General features: G+C 42.7%; 3 protein-coding genes across 5 annotated transcripts; 1 reads left to right on the forward strand and 2 right to left on the reverse strand.

Annotated features, from left to right (window-relative positions):
- Positions 1-610: 610 nt before the first annotated feature.
- rspry1 (ring finger and SPRY domain containing 1) lies at positions 611-16,602 on the reverse strand. Of its 3 annotated transcripts, XM_076885529.1 has the most exons (16): positions 16,454-16,601; positions 16,198-16,355; positions 15,136-15,754; positions 13,549-13,601; positions 10,265-10,377; positions 9,119-9,245; positions 8,944-9,002; positions 7,307-7,373; positions 6,549-6,680; positions 6,311-6,426; positions 6,079-6,222; positions 5,823-5,934; positions 5,442-5,544; positions 5,145-5,297; positions 2,780-2,884; positions 611-2,674 (listed from the first exon to the last, which is right to left on the reverse strand). In XM_076885529.1, exons 3-16 carry the CDS (start codon positions 15,531-15,533, stop codon positions 2,578-2,580), a joined length of 1,779 nt encoding a protein of 592 aa, XP_076741644.1. In that variant the 5' UTR covers positions 15,534-15,754; positions 16,198-16,355; positions 16,454-16,601; the 3' UTR covers positions 611-2,577. The 3 variants fall into 3 exon arrangements, with proteins under 3 accessions (XP_076741644.1, XP_004569206.2, XP_076741645.1); XM_004569149.4 differs by having other exon boundaries at positions 16,198-16,602; XM_076885530.1 differs by lacking the exon at positions 16,198-16,355.
- Positions 16,603-17,092: 490 nt separating this feature from the next.
- Positions 17,093-18,132, reverse strand: pierce1 (piercer of microtubule wall 1). The gene is made up of 2 exons (XM_024803006.2): positions 18,025-18,132; positions 17,093-17,518 (listed from the first exon to the last, which is right to left on the reverse strand). The coding sequence occupies exon 2, from the start codon at positions 17,506-17,508 to the stop codon at positions 17,182-17,184; it is 327 nt and encodes a 108-aa protein (XP_024658774.2). The 5' UTR covers positions 17,509-17,518; positions 18,025-18,132; the 3' UTR covers positions 17,093-17,181.
- A 1,203-nt stretch (positions 18,133-19,335) lies between these two features.
- On the forward strand, positions 19,336-20,795 carry anapc13 (anaphase promoting complex subunit 13). Its single transcript, XM_004569148.5, has 2 exons — positions 19,336-19,561; positions 20,473-20,795. The coding sequence occupies exons 1-2, from the start codon at positions 19,463-19,465 to the stop codon at positions 20,596-20,598; spliced, it is 225 nt and encodes a 74-aa protein (XP_004569205.1). The 5' UTR covers positions 19,336-19,462; the 3' UTR covers positions 20,599-20,795.
- The last annotated feature ends 1 nt before the right edge of the window (position 20,796 follows it).

Here is a 20,796-nt window from a genome sequence, read left to right on the forward strand (position 1 = left end):
GATCGACCATAACTTTTATTTTAAAGTATCAATTAAAGTTTTATTATTGATATTATTGCAAATTTAAAATCGAAATCTAAAAGGTCGTATTAATATCGGTAATATTATGTAAAAGTAATTAAAATCATCTTCAGCTGCAACATTAACGTGAGGTATTAACGAATCTGTAATTATCCTGTAGCATAACGTATTATATTTAAAGTACTTCATGTACATTTTTATGCCAAATCCGACTTCGTAGGTTATTATCATACCAAGCAGGATTAGGACTTTCCTAAAGGAGTTATTAAATACAAAATAACGTTTAAACTGTTTTGCTGTGTCACTTTTCCCCTGACACATCTGTCCTGAGTGCATCGGGCTTCATGTGAGCCTGAGACAGTGCCCAGTGTTTTCTGCACTGTAATTCTTTGTGATAAATTACCAACACACCAAGAGACAAAAACATAGCAATAGATCCCTGACTAATATCCAGAGGAGATGGAGATCAGCTGTTACTTAAAGAGTTGCTGTGTGTGTTTAAAAATGTCCACATTTCACAGGCCAGTGGGTAAAATGATCAGTGAGTGTATCAATAGTTTGGTTTTGTAGCAGGAGTCACACAAAAGAATCACATGAACATACATTTATTACAAATGTCACAATCCAGGAAACAATTCTTCAATAAATCACATCTTTGGGAACTCGGGGAGATTTTCCTTTACAGATGTTTTAAATACATTCTCTCTCACACACACACACACACACACACACACACACACACACACACACACACACACACACACACACACACACACACACACACACACACACACACACACACAAAATTCACCTCTCACCTCCATGGATAAGGTGCTCCAGGAAACTACAACATAGCAAACAACGACCATACCGGTCTTTTGTCATACCGAGAGATTCTGCTGTTGTCATAAACCGTTCTAGTATCGTGTGAATGATTTTACTGATTTTGTTCATGCAGCATGAAGCATCAACTCCTTCAGAAACTATAAGAACAGGATATATGTAAAATTGCTGTCATTTGAAATGCCATTGGGCGTTTTAAAATTGTACAATACAATTTTACTGAATTATGATTTAACGTACGATTAATTTTGTCACCTGTTTCCAAAATACAAACATAATTCAGTCAACCCAGAGATGCTTCAAGTAAAGGATGGACAGAAAGACAAACACAAGGCAAAAGACAAGAAGAGGGAAGATGAAGAAAAGGGAGCAGGAGTTGTACAGAACCCGCGTTTTTACTCAGCCTGAGCACTTCTGACAAACTTTGCTTTTAACACAAGATCACCAGCAGCGCTGTGACGTGCAGCACGTGAACGATCAATCCACATTTCCTCCTGCAATTCACCGCTCAGCTCGTGAGCCAACATCAGCGTTCAGCCTCATTTTAAGTGACCAACTAAAAACTCTTTTTGTGGACTGAAAAGTGTCAGGTTTGTCATCACAAACCAAAAATCAAACAGCCTCTCAGACAAGCTCGACCCCTGTTCCCCAACTGTTGGCACTAATCAAGTTTTACAGTGTGTGGTGGTGCGAGTACACACTTCCCTTACACTGGTTCTTTAAAATGTGCATTTATAACCGGGAGGAAGAAACCTGACTGCGATCACTTGTATGTGACTTTAATGTAAATTTTAATCCCCACATTCTGTGGTTGCTTTATAAACGAGTAAAGCACAAAAGGGAGGGTCAAATCAATCAGTTCTTATTCAGACAGAAACACGTTATTTCTGCCATTTACTTTCTTTTGTGATTTGCTTTGTAAACTTAATCAGAAAATTGAACTCAAGCGATTAAAGTCAATTAGACAGAGTAGAATCTGAGATTTTAGCCAACAATAGAATGAAAAACCTCCTACTGGGTGATCGATCAGTACAGACGGGAAAGCTGCCCAGGGTTTGAGTGTTGGAGAAAATGAAAATGCTACAGTGAGAACACAATCACTCACGCATCTGTAAGCAAAAAAAGAAAGTAAGACACATTTCAAGTTTGTACCTTCGGTTTAATACTGTACTACAGGCTGCGTTTTCCTCTGTGACCAAGCCCTGTCACGTCTGCAGACGTGTGCATGACGGCGATGGGGTTAAATAGTAGCAGCCTCAGGACTGAAAGCACAAGTGGGGTCCTCGTGATGGAAAGGTTCTTTGTTTTTAAATAGCTTTACACGGGCCTGGAGATAAGAACTCGGTTCTGTCTGTAGCCGAGTTACACGGTCTCTGCGCTTTTATTTGGAAAAAAAAAAAAGTAGAAAGTTTTCTTGGCCCAGCTTCTGCAGCGAGTTGTCAGAAGGATATAAAAGAGGAGATGTAGATAGACGAGGAAAAGCTCCTGGGGGTTCCAGCTGTCGGTTTTTTGCCCCTCCTCTCATCTCCTTTCTTTCATCTATCCACCCCTCCATTGCCGCCATCTCGTCTGACCAGAATTCAGCGTTCTGCCATCATCGCCACACTGTGGCAACGTCCTCGCAGCCCTGTGGGGTAAGAGGGGATTAGAGGAGGAGGAGGAAGCTAAAGGGCTTGTGTGCCTCCGTTTACTGGAGCGAGCGCAGGAAGTGTGTCAGGAGACGTGTGCAATGAGTCTGACGCGGGTCTGGATGTCGTGGCGGCAGAGGGGGCACGTCTCTAACTGTAAGGCACACTCCATACACATACCACTGGGGAAAAGAGACGGGACAAAGTCAGATTGTTCCTGTTTAAGGAGTGAACAAAAATGAACTTGAGTTTCACAGACGTTTTATTGACAGCAGAAGAACACATACCCATGTCCACAGGGCCGCAGCTCTGTGTCGGCCATGACGTCACAACACAGCGTGCAGCAGTTGTCTCGGATGCTAACCTGCCTCATTAAGGCCAGACGCCGGTGTCTAGGAAACACACACACAAATACACACGTGACGTTTCTATACACATGCAGGTGCACCGTCTGCTGGGGTTTGTTCTGTCTAAGGAAAAAGAAGACTGGACACACACACGGACAGTTTTCATGCAATCGTTCCTTCTCTTCACGCCGTCTCCCTTTCCCACAGCGTTCAAAATCGATGTGTGGGGGGAGTGACTGATCAGAGTCATTACACTCATTTAGAGCCATGCATTTCAAGTTCAAAATAATCCCCAATTACCTTACGGTGCTCTGAAACAAGCTGTCTTAACCCCTTTTTTTAATTAAAAAAAAATGTTAATTGTTGCATTTTTTGCAAATGTAAAAATAAATCAGTAAATAAAATAAAATCCAGATGTGGAATATGCAACTCAAACGGTTACATTTAGGTTTCTTTTTAAAGGTCACATTTTATGTACATTTTTAAGACGAACAAGCTAACGTTGAGCTGCTGAAGCTCAGCTGACAGATTTTCTGTGGGACAGCTGCTTAATGCGTCATGCTGCCAGTGTTGGGGAGTAACGGAATACATGTACCGCCGTTACGTATTTAAAATACAAAATATGAGTAACTGTATTCCGTTACAGTTACCGTTTAAAAAGGTGGTATTCAGAATACAGTTACTTTGTTGAAATAAATGGATTACACGGCGGTACTTTCCTGTTTCATATTGTCGCGGGTCAGGACTGTTTGGGTTTTGTTTGACAGCTACGTTCTTTCGTTCCAGGCGGCAGCGTTACGGTTGCCATGGTTACAGGGCGACGCTCTCTCTCTCTCTCTGTGTTTCCTGGGTGAGAGAGAGCGCCTTTTCGTTGTTGTTGTTGTGCTAAGCTAACAGGCAGAATGCTACAAGCATAGCTCTAAAGAATGCAGCATCATGGGCAGTGTAGTCCGTGCTGCAGGGAGAATGGACTGCTATACACGTTATGGGTCTGTGAGCGCGAGGAGGGAGAAAAAGGGGAGTGGAAAGGTACGAGTTGTCGTCGAGGAAAAACGGGAGCTGGAAGCATGTAAATATAATAATAACCACTTCAGCCAAGAAGAGAGCCTGACGAGCCCAGTTGTAAGTAAGCTATTAAGACTCGACTGTACACCGTGTTCGTGTTTTCCTCCGAAACAATAAGTTCCGTTGGAGCAGCCTTTCAACGCCTCTCTCTGTCTCTCACTAGCAAAGTTGACCCAGACAACAAAGTAAAGCTATTTTTCAGCTACGAGCCGACAGGGACCCCGCCGTATTAGTCAGAGGTCCCTTTACTACAGTTCGGAGTCGCGGACCTTCAGTAATAGTAATAAATCACACAGCAATAGGACATTCATGTTGTTGTAAAAAGCACGATAATATATTAAGTAATCCAAAGTATTCAGAATACATTACTGTCATTGAGTAACGTAACGGAATACGTTACAGAATACATTTTGGGGCATGTAATCTGTATTCTGTAATGGAATACATTTTAAAAGTAACCTTCCCAACACTGCATGCTGCACACGGTGGTGTGGACAGACGCTTGGTTTTTAGATGCAGCCATTTCTATTGCGTCAGTCTTTCCTTCATTTAGCCCGACTGTGTTTCAAAGAAAAGACAAAAACAGAGGAAATGAAAAGCTGTCCATCCTTTTCATTTGTCAGTCAGTGACAGGACACTATAACAAACACCTACATCGAGTCTTTTCTTTGTCCACATTATTTTGCTATTTTTGTTGATGATGTTTTAGAGACGCGATGATCCAACTGTGGTAACGTTCAAGGTCCCGTTGTTGCAACAGATCGCTGCAAAGTTGAGTCAACAACGTCCTGACACAGAGGAACATTAGAGCTTTGTATTAAGCAGCTGTAGCCCGTCTCCATCCTGTCTTATTAAATCAGATATGACATCAGGGTTTCGTTTTTGCTCCACTTTCAGAGTATGGTTGCGTGGTTACACTGAGCCAAGACCGAGCATCTGCCCAGAGCAAAGTTTGACATGTAGGAGACAAATGCACTGAAGATTTTAATGTTACCGTTGAAATAAAAGTGCTGGTTTGATGCAGCCGACAGACTCTAATGAGAGGTTTAAAGAATGATGAGTGAATGAATTCGTTGTATAAAGCGCTTTGAGTGCTCAGAGTGAAAAAGCTATACAAGAACCATTCAGAGGACAGTTTAGTTACAGCAGATTACACACTGCTTTCCCAACCTCTCACAGCATCATCCAACACCACGAAATAAATAAATAAAATATGTCACGGACCTGTTTCATGTCTTACCTGGGCAGGATGATCTTTTCACTGGGCAGCAGTGAAGCAAAGTCATTGAAGGTGCTGAACTTGACAGAAGGTGGGTGACGGAAAGGCTTGGCCCCGAAGTTAAACTCACACTGCTGGTACGACATGAAGCTGGCTGCCGCAAAGAAGCCGGACCTGGCACAGAGGGGAAGAAAACACGGGGATAAATGAGAGAAAATGTGGAGACACAGAACAAAATAAAGAGAAAAATGAGGAAAGGAGAGGAAGGGAGGAAGTGAAACATGACGAGAGGAGATGACAGACTTTGTGTGGACTCACGTGGCAGATGAGAACACCTGTTTCTCTGGCGGGAGCTGATGTCCGTTCAGGTAAAAGATCATCTGCTTTTTGCTGAGATCCAACAGGAAGCCGATGGCATCTCCTAAAGGGAACGCACACGCAGCAGAATGAAGCTTTGGCGTGCTATTACTGTTATCTGTGTGGGATGTGGGCCAGAGCCTGAATGTTGGCAGTGACAGCGTGGGCGCTAAAAATCACAAAACAGTCACGCCGAAATAACAAAGCTATTTCCAAACACTGACACTCATGTCATTATAACACAGGTTTCTTAAAATGGGAACATTTGAAAATGTCTTTAAAGTCAGCAAAAAGATGGCAGCAATGCCTGATTATAACTACATGTATGTCAGTACTGCGTACCCTCCTTCCAGCAGGGGTGAGCATGAGGTTTACTGCGAGCGTTGTACCAGATTAGCTGCCTGCAGCCATCGTACGCACACGAGTATTCATCATCTCCTATTCCATAACCTTCCTGTAAAACACACACACACACACACACACACACACACACACACACACACACACACAGATTAGGTGGTGCAGTCAACCCAAAGGAGAATATCTCATCAGATTCAGAACACTTTGCTAAGGGCAAACTGTAAAAGTATTCAAGTACATGGTTTAGGAACTTGCTGTCCTTGGTGGCCCATCCGATCTGCATCACCCCCGATGTGATAACCGTCACCTCGTAGTACCAAACGCCCGAATCCACACAGAATGTACAGCGCACGCTCTCAAAGGATGAGGCATCACATCGCGCCTGAAGACAAGAGCAAACAGAAGGAGGTTCAGACTTTTCAGTTACAGTAAAAACTCTGCATCTAATCTGCATTCACACGCAGACTGACCTCGAGTCCAGTCGGGGAGATCTTGAGGTACTCGCTAACATCGTTGCTGTTCAGCATGGCGTTGATATTCGTGAGGTTGACTTTTTCGTAAGTGAACTGACGACCGTCCTTTAGGACTGGATGGAGAAGAGCGGGAGAAAAATGATGGCTTTTCTTTTGTCGGTGACTCAGAGGATTATAATTGGCTCATCTAAGAAACTACACCGGCACAGAACGGGTGAAACATGGGGCTACTCACACAAGTTGTCAAGGCTCCACTGTGCACAAAATCCAACCTGCCTCTTTAGATAGTCAGGATGTTCTGCCCAAGACTCCAGAACAGCCAGACGATCGCTGATCGAAGACTCGGACACAGTCAGCTTGTTCTCGCCTAAGCAAAGGAAACCAGAACGTCTGTGAACCTCGCACAATACGTCACAACCCTGCTGTGTGTAAAAGCATCCCTACACGGGAGGATCTCAATTAGCTGAGCATCAGCAGCTTCAGTGCTGTTTGTGCACCGCATCGAGCTACAGTCGCCCACGTTTCAGGAGCACTCGGAGCAGAATTGACAACACAAATGGGAGAAAACATGTTCAAGAACAAACAGCATCAATAAAACGTGAGCCATTTGAAATGAAGCAAAACAAATCACATGAAACCCTGTCTCTAAACAGACCTCACAGTTCTTTATGCAGTGACTTCAATTAAATATGTAGGGGGCAGCTCAATGCTGACATTTTAGAGAAACTATAAGAAAAGATTTGTAACTGAGACCATTACGTCCTAGTCGTGAAATACAGAGAAGTGGTGGGTTTTAGTGCTATTATGCTTCATCGCTCAGGTAATAAAACTGCTAAACAAAAGCACTCATCTGAATTCTGTGAAACACTAATCGACAGCAGAAGAGCCGTTTACAGCTCCTCGGCTCATTTATCTGATAACACACGTCTTATTTCACCAGCCTAATCGTGAGTCTTCGTTTTTAAACTGGCTTCATATAGTGAGTGAACCTACTTGTCTGAGAGAACTTCTCCAAAGCGATGAGAGCAAACAGCATGACAGTGGGGTGGGCCTCGGAGCTCTGGAGGAACCACAAATATTACACATTCATTTTCCACATATTTCACCAATTAAACAAACCATTAACTTTCATGTTATAATTCAACCTTAACGCTCCCTTGAGTACTTTATAAAAAGTCGCTGCAGTGACGTGATCGCATTCATGTTCGCAGTGGCACAAATACAACCAGTCCAAAGAAACGCACTTATTCCCACTAAATTTGGCCACTTCAATATTGCGTCTGTTGTCTTTGTCAGAAAATGCTGATGTGTTTTGTTGCTGTTGTTAGACCAGCCTGAAATGCGCACTGCAACAGACCCGACTTCTTTATAGCTCTGACAAAACTTGGTGACGCAGTGTCACAGAAAACAGTGCAGCTCTTATCTAATAAACAGCGAGAGCGATCCCAGCAGATGTAGCAGAGTGGTGTCCACATCTTTATAGTCCACCGTCTCTGCCGTGCATCATTGGGGATTGGGCTGCTCGACGTGATTGGACCTTACCAGACTTCGTTTTAAGTAACCTGAAGCTTTCTCACTGTTCTTGCAAGTAGAATGTTACCCTAGGGCTGCTCAATTAATCGAATTTTAATCACGATTACAATCTGGGCTTTCAACGATCATTAAAAATGACTGAGCCGATTATTAGCCCCTCCCTCGTGCTTTACTCTCGCGCTGCTCCGTGTGGCAAATCGAGCGCACCTCTCTGCATTTCGAACACATGTCACAACAATTAAGAGCACCGGTCTCCAACCTTTTTTGCGCCACGGACCGGTTTATGCCCGACAATATTTTCACGGACCGGCCTTTAAGGTGTCGCGGATAAATACAACAAAATAAAACTAGTACCGGTACCGAAAAAAAGAAGATTTATTCATAACACACGTGAAAAGACCCAGGAAAACCGAGTTAACGATAAAACGATAACAAAATAACGCTGAAAACCGATAAAAACCCTGAAAACTATACATTTCACACCTGAGCCTCAACTCTCGCGGCCCGGTACCAAACGACTCACGCACCGGTACCGGTCCGAGGCCCGGGGGTTGGGGACCGCTGATTAAGAGGACCCGAGGGAAGCTCGGAAAGCTGAGCAGAAGTTATTTGGAGAGGAGAGTGACTGCTGTTGGTTGAAAAGAGGGAAAAAACTTCAGTGGTGTGGAAACATTATGGGCTCAGTCAGACGTGGATCAAGTAGACACAGTGTGTAAACTCTGCTACAGTGTAGCTGCACCACAGAGCAACACTGCAAAGCTCACTAAACACAGATGTTTACATTTTTCATTTATTTCTTATACTGCAAACATTTGCACTTATCAGTGTTTGCACTGTTTTATATTATTTTTTAAAGTCATTATTCAACACATTGTTATTGTTAAATAAATATTGTCAAATAATCGAGATGATTATCGTGATTATCATTTTTGCCATAATCGAGCCGCCCTAGGTTACCCGGTGTTATAGAGCTCCGTCTGAAGGATAATAAAAGCTCTCGGACCACAAGGCATCAGCAAATTGTAGGCAATGTGCAACAGTGTCATTCGTGCAGCATACCACACACTAAACAACACCGCGTGTCAAGGTCTGCTCACCAGGCTCTCTAGAAGGTATTCAAGGGTTCCAGGGCTCAACAACCCAATACTGGGCAATCCTACAAAATAAAAGGTGTTGTAAGAAACAGGGCAAACGTTGGTCTTTCTTTAGGTTTATTGAAAACATAAAAATACCAAAAATTAAACACAAATAAACCAGAACTGTGGACTGTACCGGCTAGCTTCTCTGCCAGGCATCCCAGGACCGCAGTGGTGTTTCTGTGTTTAGCGGGGTTTAGAGCGTCTTGTTGTGCAACGGCTGAACTCAGACTCAACATGTCCGAGAGTTTCTGGAGAGCATCCTGAACAGAAAAGGAAAACTTCAGCGAGGATCATTCATTGTTTCTCCAAACAACCTAAAGTCAAGCACCACAGAAAGCTGGAACGCTTCTGTTTTAAACATTTAAAAACACTTCCATGATCCTGACAGATGATGCTACAAGGACATAAACCAGGATTATTCCATGCACAGTTGGCGCGGAGCACCCACAATTTCTATTCTAAGATTGTACTGATTGAGTCTTAGGGCCCCGTGATCGGAAGGTCAGGGGTTTGATTCCCCTGAACGGCTACCCTGAGGTACCCCTGAGCAAGGTACCGTCCCTACACACTTCTACCCAGGCGGCCAATGGCAGCCCACTGCTTCACTGAGTGAATGGGTTAAATGCAGGAAGGAATTTTCCCACAGGGATCAATAAAGTACACTTTATTATTATTATTACATGATATTGTGTGAAATATAAGTTCCACTGGATTCACTGCATTTCTGTGGGATACTGTGAGGAGCTCACTCTGTTCAGAGTGTAACGGTACGGCCTCTGTCCCCACATCACTGATCATGGAAGCAGCAGGCACATTTTATTTGTTCAAAGAAGTTTAAAAAAAAGGTTGTGGGTGAAGGGGGGGATCGGAGGGAAAAAACAAAAAAGTTTTAGCTGAATGAGCACTTGTTGTTCTACACAAGATTAATCTATCCTGGACAATAATAACAATAACTGTGATTTCATTTTTATCATTTCTAATTAATAGAAATGATAAGAAATCTACAAAAATAGCTGCACTTCCTTTAATCTGTGTGACTTGAGCGAAAATCGAAACTAATGATTTAAAATGCTGCTTCCAAATATAAACGAGCATCATTTTAACTGAAACATATGCGCAGAGAAATGTGAGTGAGCGAGCGTCATCAAAATACAGAAAAGGGGAAAGAACAAGTCAAAGATTGTTATTCTGATTAAAGCTGCAGTCAAACAGAAAGGCCAAGGAACGGCAGATTTAAGATCACATCCATTACTTCCTAGGTTAAAGGTCAGATTGATACCTTGGTGGGTAGAGGACACTCATCCAGGAGAAGTGTGATCACTGCAGGGCCTAGTGGATCATCCAGTGGAATCACTCGTATCAGAGACTGGACAACCTCCAGCCAGCCGTCATCTAAGAGAAAACAAGAAACTTTCAACCGAGATTTTGTATCACTTTTGTTATTTTACACTGTTGGTTTTTGGTAATCTGCCTCCTTGAGAATCAAAAGATTCGTCATTGTCATTAAGCAGTCACCCAACATAATTCTGTATGATAGTTCTCAGCTTAAAACACAGAAAGACTTCAAATAAATAAATACACACAACAGGGAAACGAATAAAGAGGCAGCATTGTAGCCGCACGTTTTAAAGTGCAGGAGTCCAGTGCATGGCCCGAGGTGCCTGCATGCGTGCGTCTGTTGGTTCTTGCTTCAGTGGTCCTATACCGTCCTCCAGAAAGAACAGGGACAAAGTTTATCACCAGGTGGGCGGAGTCTACAGCTAGCTTTCCTTCTGGACATGGCCAGCATACACTGGATCCAGATCTGGGAGAGACCGTCCCATAAAGCCCTATGTTTTTCTCACTAGCCTGGCCAAGTCCTTTCTGTCCTGTTTCATGCAGCTGCCATACTCTTACACTAAGACACAAGATGCTTTTCTATTGTGGTTCTGCAACAATTCGCCAGCAGCCTTGAAGGAAGCCCAGTTAGTTTAACCTCTTAAGCACCCAAATAAGGGTGGAAAAGGGAGGAGATTGCGGAGATCATAAAGCCGCTGGGGGCTTAACAGGTTAAGCTTTCTGGGGAAAAAAGAGCCTTTGCTGGTCCTTCTCTACCAGGCGAGATGTAAATTAAGGCACAGGCCAGGTCAGCCGTGGCATGAATGCCCTAGATCTTACGGTTCTTTACCTGCTCTACCTCACGGTAGTGAGCATGTGGTGTCTTCCAAAATACATAATTAAAATCTAAGGTGCAATTATTAAATGGTCCCACAAGATTTTGCCTCATTTTCTGATGTATTCAGCTAGAACAGAGTTGCACACAGATGCTGTTTGGATACTGGCATTATATAGTTGACACTCGTGTTCTGTCTGTAGGGCAAACCAGCCGTCATTGAGCCCACACTAGCAAAAGTAGCAGCACACTTCTTGGTCTCTTTTCTGAGACTTGTTTGTTCATTTGTACAAGGTGTATTTAATCTGGCTCAAATTCCATGATTTGCCCATTTCATCTGAATGATCTCCAGTGAGATGTTTCTGAAAGGAGCAAGTATCTGTGGACTGACGATGCTGGTTGGAAAATTAAAACTAAGAAAAAGAATAAAACAGTCAACACTGTGTGAAATCAATGAGCATGTCTGGGTTGTTTTTCGCATAAACTCTTAAATAATAAATACTAAGTGCAAAATATAAATTCCTTTCACAGCTGCTGTTAAAGCCTCATCCAAGCAAAGCTTCCTCTGCTGTTTCTCTCACAAGGAAAAAAGATGTTTGAGTATAAATCCGTGCTCACCAACATAACCCTCGGTTGTGAGTATAATACGCAGCCTACTAAAGCATGCATTTCCTGCCCATTAGGTGACTCAGTGAGAAATCCTTTCTGTAATATCACTCATGAAAGCCAACTATCTTATGAATAATTTACATTGCTTGCACGTGTCAAACAGAAAGTGACTGGCTAGCTGACTGATTTGCTTCTTGGCTGGACTCAGGGTTCAGGACTGCAAGCTAATACCCAGCTTGGCTGCTGTCAAGCCACACAACACCGAGCCTTGTGAGCATCAAACACCATATGTGCATGACACCAGGCTTGTGCAAGAATTCACAAGGTACCACATACACATCCAAACACTGCACACCTCAAGCAAATGTGAGGGCTTCAACCATATGCACACGAACAGAAACATCAAACTAGCACAAAATTATTCCATAAATAAAACTCACTAGATTGGGGTAAAAGTGTGAACTCTAATACATTATGTATGTGGGATAAATCACGACTGTGTCCCTTCCCCAAATGATGAACTGCTCCCCTCAGGCTGGGCAAGCTGGAGTACATATGCTGAGGAAGCAACCTTAGCTCGGGACTGCTGCAGTCCCACTCCTCTGCTCACATTCAGTCCACTCAAACCTGATCGTGCAGGTTTTGCGTATTTTGGTCAAAACTGTGCTTACTGTTAACAAGAGATTGCACAACCCAGACCAGTTTTGAACACTACAAATTGCACAATTGAAGCGTGCATGCACACTTATCTGAATAAGGGAGATGATACATCAATTCAAGACAAACAAACGGGGACTGAAAAATGACTAGAAGAAACAGGCCACAACTGGTGGGAGTCAAGCTCATACACTGAGCAGATCTCATCCAAGTGCTAATGCATGGTGTCATCCAACTTTAAACTTAGCAGTGCTACCATACAGGTGTGCTTTCATTATAACCTGAAAATAATTGGATCCACTTGGAAATCCTTTGTGGTTAAGGCGAGATTAGATGGAAAATAGAGGCACAACATAAATGTGACAAACTGTTAGCTGCACTTCCTGACCACTAGCATAATCTCACCAAGACTTTGTACTGGGGAGCAGGTTTAAGACCAGGTAATGTCTGATCCAGTGGCACCTTGCATTCGTTTCTCACGAGCACCTCTGTTGGGCAACTCTTAGACGAGGCGAGAGCTGCAGCGCATGTGGGAAAGCTTTAGAAGGATAAAGCCATTGTCACACATACGGGGTCTTTTCTGACAGATAAAGCAAACTCTGCTGCTGAATTGCCACGAAATGGTAACCAGTCAGTATGATGTCTAGAAGTGCGCATTTTAGAATACCACAGGTAAATTTGGAGCAAGCAAGTTTTCAAATAGTCCAGATATATCAAAGCAGAAAAACATCTACTGAGTTCAATGCACTGTAATGATACTTCCTTAGCACTTCTCATAAACAACTCAGACATTGAGCCTGAGGGGGGGGAAGGGAAAGCATATGCACACAGGACTGTTAATTCCTGGAACTCCTCTCTAGTCACTAATAAAGATAAACCCTCTCGATATTAGAGAAATGGGTTCATTTGACAAACCAAGAAATGTTTTTGTCACCTTATCATATCGTGTTTTCATCACAGAGCAAGTGTTCCTTCTTTCACACATCTGATAACCTTTGAACCAACAATAAAAGCTCTTATGTCACACAGAGCCACACTTCTTCACATTTTTAAAGAACACCGACGTGCCAGAGTGGTGTTTGTTTGCTGTGTGGCTTCATGTTTTGTGTTGAGCATGTGAACGTGTTTCAGAGAAGTTTCCTTACCCGTCTCTGCCATCTCATGCAGCGTGATCATGGAGTAAGGAGGCTCTTGATCACTGAAAAACAAGGCAGGGTTTTTTGTTTTACATCTTTTTCACTTTACCCAAAAATAACAAACTTGGGCGTGCACAATTAACACAAATGTAGTGATGCTCACTAAAAGCACTCAACCAGCCAAAGTGTTTGTGACCCTGTGATCACAGCATCTGGAATAATATCAACAAATGACTCATGTCTTTGTGCGTTTCTGTGATCACAGTAATGGATATGGACAACAGTGTTATCCTGTGGAAAGGCTGAAGCGAGTGTATAGTTACGATGTATCTGGTTCAGTGGATGTAACTGATGATAACGCTTCTGTTACCATTACTTATTGTAGCTGATCCCAAAAAAATCAAACCCACTATCACTATAGCCAGCCACAGACTCGGCTTAATTCTCAGATTTCCTACCATTACTTAGTAATACTGCAAGTGAGATGTCCTTCATTAATTAGTCATATTGTTTGCACACTGTTGGAATAATGTTTTAAACACAGCCATTTTCAAACTGAGATTATGCAATAGTATTTTAAGTCTACTTTATTTTGCCAATACATTGATTTTAAGACAAACAGTGAACCTCTAAAACACTGTTAGTCCGATTTTTTGCAGCTTATTGTCGATTCATACATGTACTGTTATCCTGAAGAGGTTTAGTTGTGTGGCAACACGCTGTTAAAACAGATGTCAGTGATGTTAAATGAAAAATCTGGAAATAAAAAAAAAAAAAGGGCAACTGAACAAGTGGCTGAATCAGACAGAACGTGCTGAAGCCAACATCAAACCACCGAGAGGCTGTGATGGAAAATCTGTTCTGTTGCTTTAGGTACAAACTGAGATGTCTGTACAGAAGGCTTTTAAACACGATGAAAGAAGAGTTAATAAAGACACCGTGGCTGTTATTTGGTGTATACTAAGAGACAGTTGCACAGATCTGTGACAACAGTCCCAGTGGACAGTAAAATCTCTCTTTTCTGATTATCTACAATCACAAGGAAATCAGTTTTCCTTGGGAGCATCTCTTCTTATTGCATGAACTTCAGAAACATGACTCACTATACTACGCCTCAAAATGCAAGTTGGTTCTTCAACGACAACAAATACGTGGAGGAGGTGGCACGGGCTTATGGGTTCTACTTATTCAAAGCCACAGGTTCTACAAATTAATGCTTGCAACTGCAGCTCAGGGCTCTTAATCACCTTTGTTTTAAGCAGGCTTTTGTGTGAAAGTATTGATTTTTTTCATGAATAAGCTGCAGCTGCATGCTTTATTATTAATCTTTTCTTTATGAAAGATCCCAATTTCCTGAAAAAAAAGAATAACTCCCCAGTTTATTGTTATAATACCACAAGAATAACACTGAACCCTAATTGACACCTAATTGTTAACCCACTGTTAACATTATAGGTTGACGTTATTTAAAAAAAACAAAAAAAAAAAACCCAACAAGAATGAGGATAGACAGAATTTAAGAGCTGTAGACCAAGAACACCCTAAGTTTTCATTTTGTTGAGCTTATTGAATAGTTGTTGGCATTTTCCAACTTACTTGTCTACAAGTGTCCTGATGACAGCCAGCGTGTCCAGCACCAGGCCATCTACATTCTGCTTTTTCCGTCTCGGCTCATGAGGCCCTCGACCTCGACGAGGTGGCCTAACCGGGTCCCTGGGCCGACTGCTCCGAGCCTCTGCGGCGTCAGCACCCACACCTGCACTGTGATCCACCCGCCTAGCTTGTCCTCGGGTTGCTCTCGATGAACCATGATGTTGGTCCTCTAAGTCACTATCTTCTCGACATACACAGCTATTACCCATGGTTCCAGAGTTGGAGACCAAACTGGCAAGTGTTTCCCAGAATGGATGAAGGGACTTTGAGGAAGAGAGGAAGAGCAGAACCTGTACAAGGCTCCTGCAGGCACAGAAAGTAATCCAGGTGGCTACTATCATATCATTTGGAGAGCTTGGTTTTGGGGGGTTCTTGTCCCTGTGGGCTGGGTGGGGCCAGTGCAAAAGACCATACTGTTGCCAAGCAGAGACTTGTGTGGGACTAGTGATAAATGGCTACTAAAATGAACCAGAAAAGGTCTGGTGATGCAGCCAGGAAAGCTCGGAACATCACAGGCAACCAAAGGCTTCAGTCAACCTCTCATCCAGGACTGGATGGATCGCTGTGAAGGCAACACAAACACAAAACAGAAAGCCTTTAGCTCAGCTGCTTACTCAATCTGTCAGTGCCGCCAGCAGCAAATATTTAGACTTGCGGAAACGACACACCCCGTACGATAAATGTCAGCAGATTACAGAAGTTAATTATTGAAATTAAACATGACTCCCCTTTCTCTCAAACAAAAGCGCCACTAAACGACGTTCAGTTGTTTCAATCTATAGCTGTGCTGCTCAATTAAAAAGGCACAGTGTATCACACGGAGCAACTAAACGATGACACATTTTAGTATTGTTGACAAACAAGAGCTTTTCAGTTAGCTGACTTGCAAGCTAGCCACCCACAAAGCAAGCAGTTGTCACGTTAAAAAGGAAACTCAAGTTTCCCGAACTTGTTCTTATCATTAAAAGCCACAATGGTTCCATTTTGAACTAAAGACATACTTACGGTGCTATCTTGTAAAAGAAACACCATTCAAAGCGCAGTCGAGCCAGACCAAAGTAGTTAACAAACCAGAAAGCTAACAAGGTAGCTGCGTTGTGTATGAGCTAGCCTCCGAGCTGTTAGCTTCGATAGCTGGACCCTCCTCCGATTCTCCCGTCGGACTACACAAGTTAGGTAACGAGAGGAACAACAAGCTGAGCGTGGTACTCGGGTATCAGGACACATTTACACCACCCGTCTATATTCCGCCGTAACACACCTTCGCTGAAGTAAAACAGCAACACGGTCATAGCGTACACATTTTAAACGACGCTACTAAGGAGAGCTAGCTGGTCGCTAAGTTCCGTAGCGCTGCCAGCTAAAAGGTTGGTCATCGTCAGCTGTGGATGCGAAGGCGAGACTGGAGGAGAAGGGAGGATTTTTCTCTCTAATGTTACGTGAACATAGGAGTTCTGCCTGATGGTTTTACTTTTTCTCTTAAAACGTGTATGAGGAAATAAGAAATATATGAATTAATTTGTTAATTTTAAAAGGAAATTGATTGCGCAACACAAAGTTCAAAGAATTAAAGAAATGGCATGCTACACCTGAGTTCAGTACAGCAGAGGGGGACTATAAGACTAGTAACCTTTAAATTTGTACACATTTTATTCGTTCAGCCTGAAACATTTACTAAAGCGACCTCCCCCCCCCCCCCCCTTCAAAAAAAAAAGAAAGAAAGATTTCTTTTTTTTTACTCTCCGAAACATCAATTAAGGATATTTTATCTATTTAGTAATGCCAGATGGACTACCTATGTGTTTATAATTCATCTGAGATTCAAAATAATATATACATATAATATTAACAGGTTAAGACAAATAAATCAAACGCCTAGGAAAACAAAAACATCAACACACATGCTAAACAATGTCATTTAATTTCACACATGTGCAGATATTGAATACTGCAGTCGTTACATTTGAGATTTATGCTTTTTTTTTTTTCTCAAAAGACATGTCCTGCAAAGCAGTCACACACCCTGCTGCGGTCCAGGGATGTATTAAAGGAGTAGTTCCGATACATCCCGGTCTTCCTCAGCACTTCGGTGAACCTTTGTGATTTGGGGTGGAAAGTGCACGGAGAGCTTTCAAAGGTTGGAGGGAGGCGACCGTAGTCGGCGGATGTGGTCTTATACATGATGCTTTCGAGCTTTGTTCCCCCTGCAGACATCAGATCTTTTGCTTGTGGAGTAATCACGCAGGTAAAAACTGGGTTTCCGGGACTGGTTGATGTTTTGGCATCTTCTGCCTGCTGCTCTGGAGAAACAGGCATTGTTGATCTTCTATTAAAAAAGGAGGGGGAAACGATTTAGGAGATTATTTACACATTTACATTAAATGGCCTGTATTTATATAGCGCTTTTCTAGTCCCTGAGGACCCCGAAGCGCTTTACATATCCAGTCATCCACCCATTCACACACACATTCACACACTGGTGATGGCAGCTACATTGTAGCCACAGCCACCCTGGGGCGCACTGACAGAGGCGAGGCTGCCGGACACTGGCGCCACCGGACCCTCTGACCAGGTGTATATGGACTCACTAATGGTCAATGGAGAGTTGCATATAGCGGGTATTAGTTTTACACGGATTTAAGATTATATATATATTTCAGTGATTACAGTTAAATTATTTTCGAGCATAGAGCGGTCCAGCGATCTTTGTGATTCATGTCTATTCATTTCTTTTAACTTCACTATCTAGCGCTAAATTTCGCGCCACTGGGTTTTTTATTGCTTGACTGAAGCGTTTTTGTTTCCAAACTACGATGTGATTCATATAATTACCTTAGATTCGTGAACTCAACAAAATACACCGACTGGTCACGGGTTGAAGACAGAGAAACATGTGGTTACCATAGCAATGACGACCCAGGCGCTTGACCTCACATAATCTCACGAGACTTTCAAAGAAAGCGCGAGAGGATGGGGCTCCGACTCTTTTGTACTGGAAAAAAAAGACTCTGTCATCAGCAGCTGGACATAGTTTAAAGAAATAATTACAGCTACTGACAGATATTGGCCCTGGCAAAAACAAAAAAACAAAAACAAAAAAAACGTAATAACTTGCCTATATTTCCGAACTTTGGTTCAAATCTACCTTAAAATATTTAATAGTATCCCCCAGCTCGCTATACTAATAATTAACATTCAAGTATGAGCACTATTTTCCATCAGGTACCTTAAACACAGCACCACCTTATTCCTCTCTTCAAACATCTCCCTGAACTCATACAAGAGTCTCATATGTCAGATGCAATGCTGCTAACTGCCTCCTCTCAGACATGCTCTGGACAGTCTCACAAGCAAACACTAATCAGAGTAAACCAAGTTATATCACAACAGAAAGAGGCCTGATTAGAAGACTGAGAAGAAGAAAAATACAGATTAGATGTGAAAAGCAGGTTTTTTTGCTTTGCTGTCAGAGATAAAAATCAGGCAGTCTGGCGGTCAAATAAAGGAAGACATAAAAAACAACAATAACAAGAAAGCAAAAGAAACCACAGTGTGTGGTCACTGTTTGATATTGCATGATCTTAAGTGCAAAATGATCATTGGAGAAAGAGTGACGGTATGTGTTGCTCACCAAAATATAGAACATACCACAACCCATGGGGCACTAAATAACCATAGACACACATGCATGCATGCATGTGGTAGAAGACAGAGACATGAAACTCAACTAATCGTCACTTTAAATATGTGGGAGGGCTGTGACAAAGCAAGGACTTGAATGGTGACTGACCATTTTCTGCATACAGTTTTTGGGTCCCAATGATCAGTGAATCAGGTCATTTAGATAATACTCTAAAATAACTCCTGATGGGCTAAACTTGCCTTCAGGTGGCATACAAGGCTGTATACTGTGGAGCATAAATGCCACGTAGCAGTCTAAATGTTGCTCTTGTGTAAGTTCACATATTTGGACCAATGGCTGTACATAAACATACATATATACTGCATATAATGTACTGCATATATACAATCTGTGGTTTCGAGAAATTGTATTGGATCTCCTGCTAGTACAACTCGTCAGATTCGTATTTTTCCACTGCACGTAAAGGCGCCATTCACTGCGTCATCAGCACGTGACAACGCGGTACGTAGAATTACTGCGACTGCTCTTCTCAAACAGCAACGGCGTTGTTCTCGGACGTAAATCTGGGGTCCTGTTGCTCCCCTGCTGTTGAGGCTAGTTGGCAGCCGGCTGTGTCTCGGCGGGAGGATGGACAGTGAAATCCAACGGGATGGGAGAGTCCTGGATCTCACCGATGATGCCTGGAGGGAAGACAGGCTGCCGTACGAAGACGTCACCATTCCTTTGGTAAATGTTAATGCTAAGGTTGACGTCAACAAGGACCAACGATTACAGGAAGCAGAAATGTTTTTGCAGGATGTTCCCGAGCAGTGCAGTTTATGAGAGGACACTCCATAATATCCAGCTTTTTACTTAATGCCAGTGACTTAGATTAGCGCTTTATTAATCCCTCGGGTGGGTTCCTCCGGGAAGTTCAGTTTCCAGTAGCAGAGCACCGACAGAAGTTGCATATTACAGAGTTCGAGTATAAAATAGAAAAGAATGAGAGGATATGAACACAAGCTTAAATATACACGTGGTTTTGGGGGGGATTTTGCTTTGGTATACTTCTCTGTCCTGTTCTCGGTTTACAGAAGATGACATGCGCATGCTTACCTGCTTTCTACTATATACACTCATTAGATACACCTTGCCAGGGTTAAAGCCTTCAGAACTTCTCTGATTTGTCATAGCGAAGATTCAACAAGATGCTGGAGACATTTCTGAGATGTTGAACCATGTTGACATGATAGCATCACGCAGTTGCTGTTGATTTGGCCGTCCACGATCCAGATCTCCTACTTGCACTACATGTGCCGTGAACACATCGTGTACAAGAAACAACAACATTTTTCCAGTCTTCTGTTCTCAAAGTTTCATGAGCCTGTGTGAATTGCGGCTTTAGTTGACCGGAGCAGCACCCTGTGTGGTCTTCTGCCGCCGTAGTCCATCTGCTTCATGGTGTGTTGTGCGTTCAAAGCTCTGCGTGCTTGGATTGCCTTCACCTTCCTATCAGCTTGAAACTGTCTGCACATTCTCCTCTGATCTCTAACGTCAACAACACATTTTCACCCATTTGTATGTTACCTTAAACACAAGTTACGGTTTTGTGGGAAAATCCCAGCAGATCACCAGTTTCTGATGCTGGTTTGTTGCAGAGTGAGTTGCCTGAGGCTGAGCAGGACAACGGGGGATCGACAGAGTCTGTGAAAGAGCAAGAGATGAAGTGGACAGACCTCGCCCTGCAGAGCCTACATGAGAACACACCGAGCACCGGAAGCTGAAAGACTAACACAGAATCGAACTGTACAAATAAAATGCACAGACGTGGTGCGCGCTGTGTCGGTTTTGACACACAAATGTGCCGTATCTTCTCTGCGCATTGGCCTTTTACTTGGTGGTGAACCATCCATCACTCTTATTGTAAAACATAAACATTGTTTATACTTTATGAAACTGTGATAAATGTGAGCACATAGTCC

The sequence above is a fragment of the Maylandia zebra genome, linkage group LG7 (assembly GCF_041146795.1).
Source record: "Maylandia zebra isolate NMK-2024a linkage group LG7, Mzebra_GT3a, whole genome shotgun sequence".
In the NCBI taxonomy this organism is placed as follows: Eukaryota; Metazoa; Chordata; class Actinopteri; order Cichliformes; family Cichlidae; genus Maylandia; species Maylandia zebra.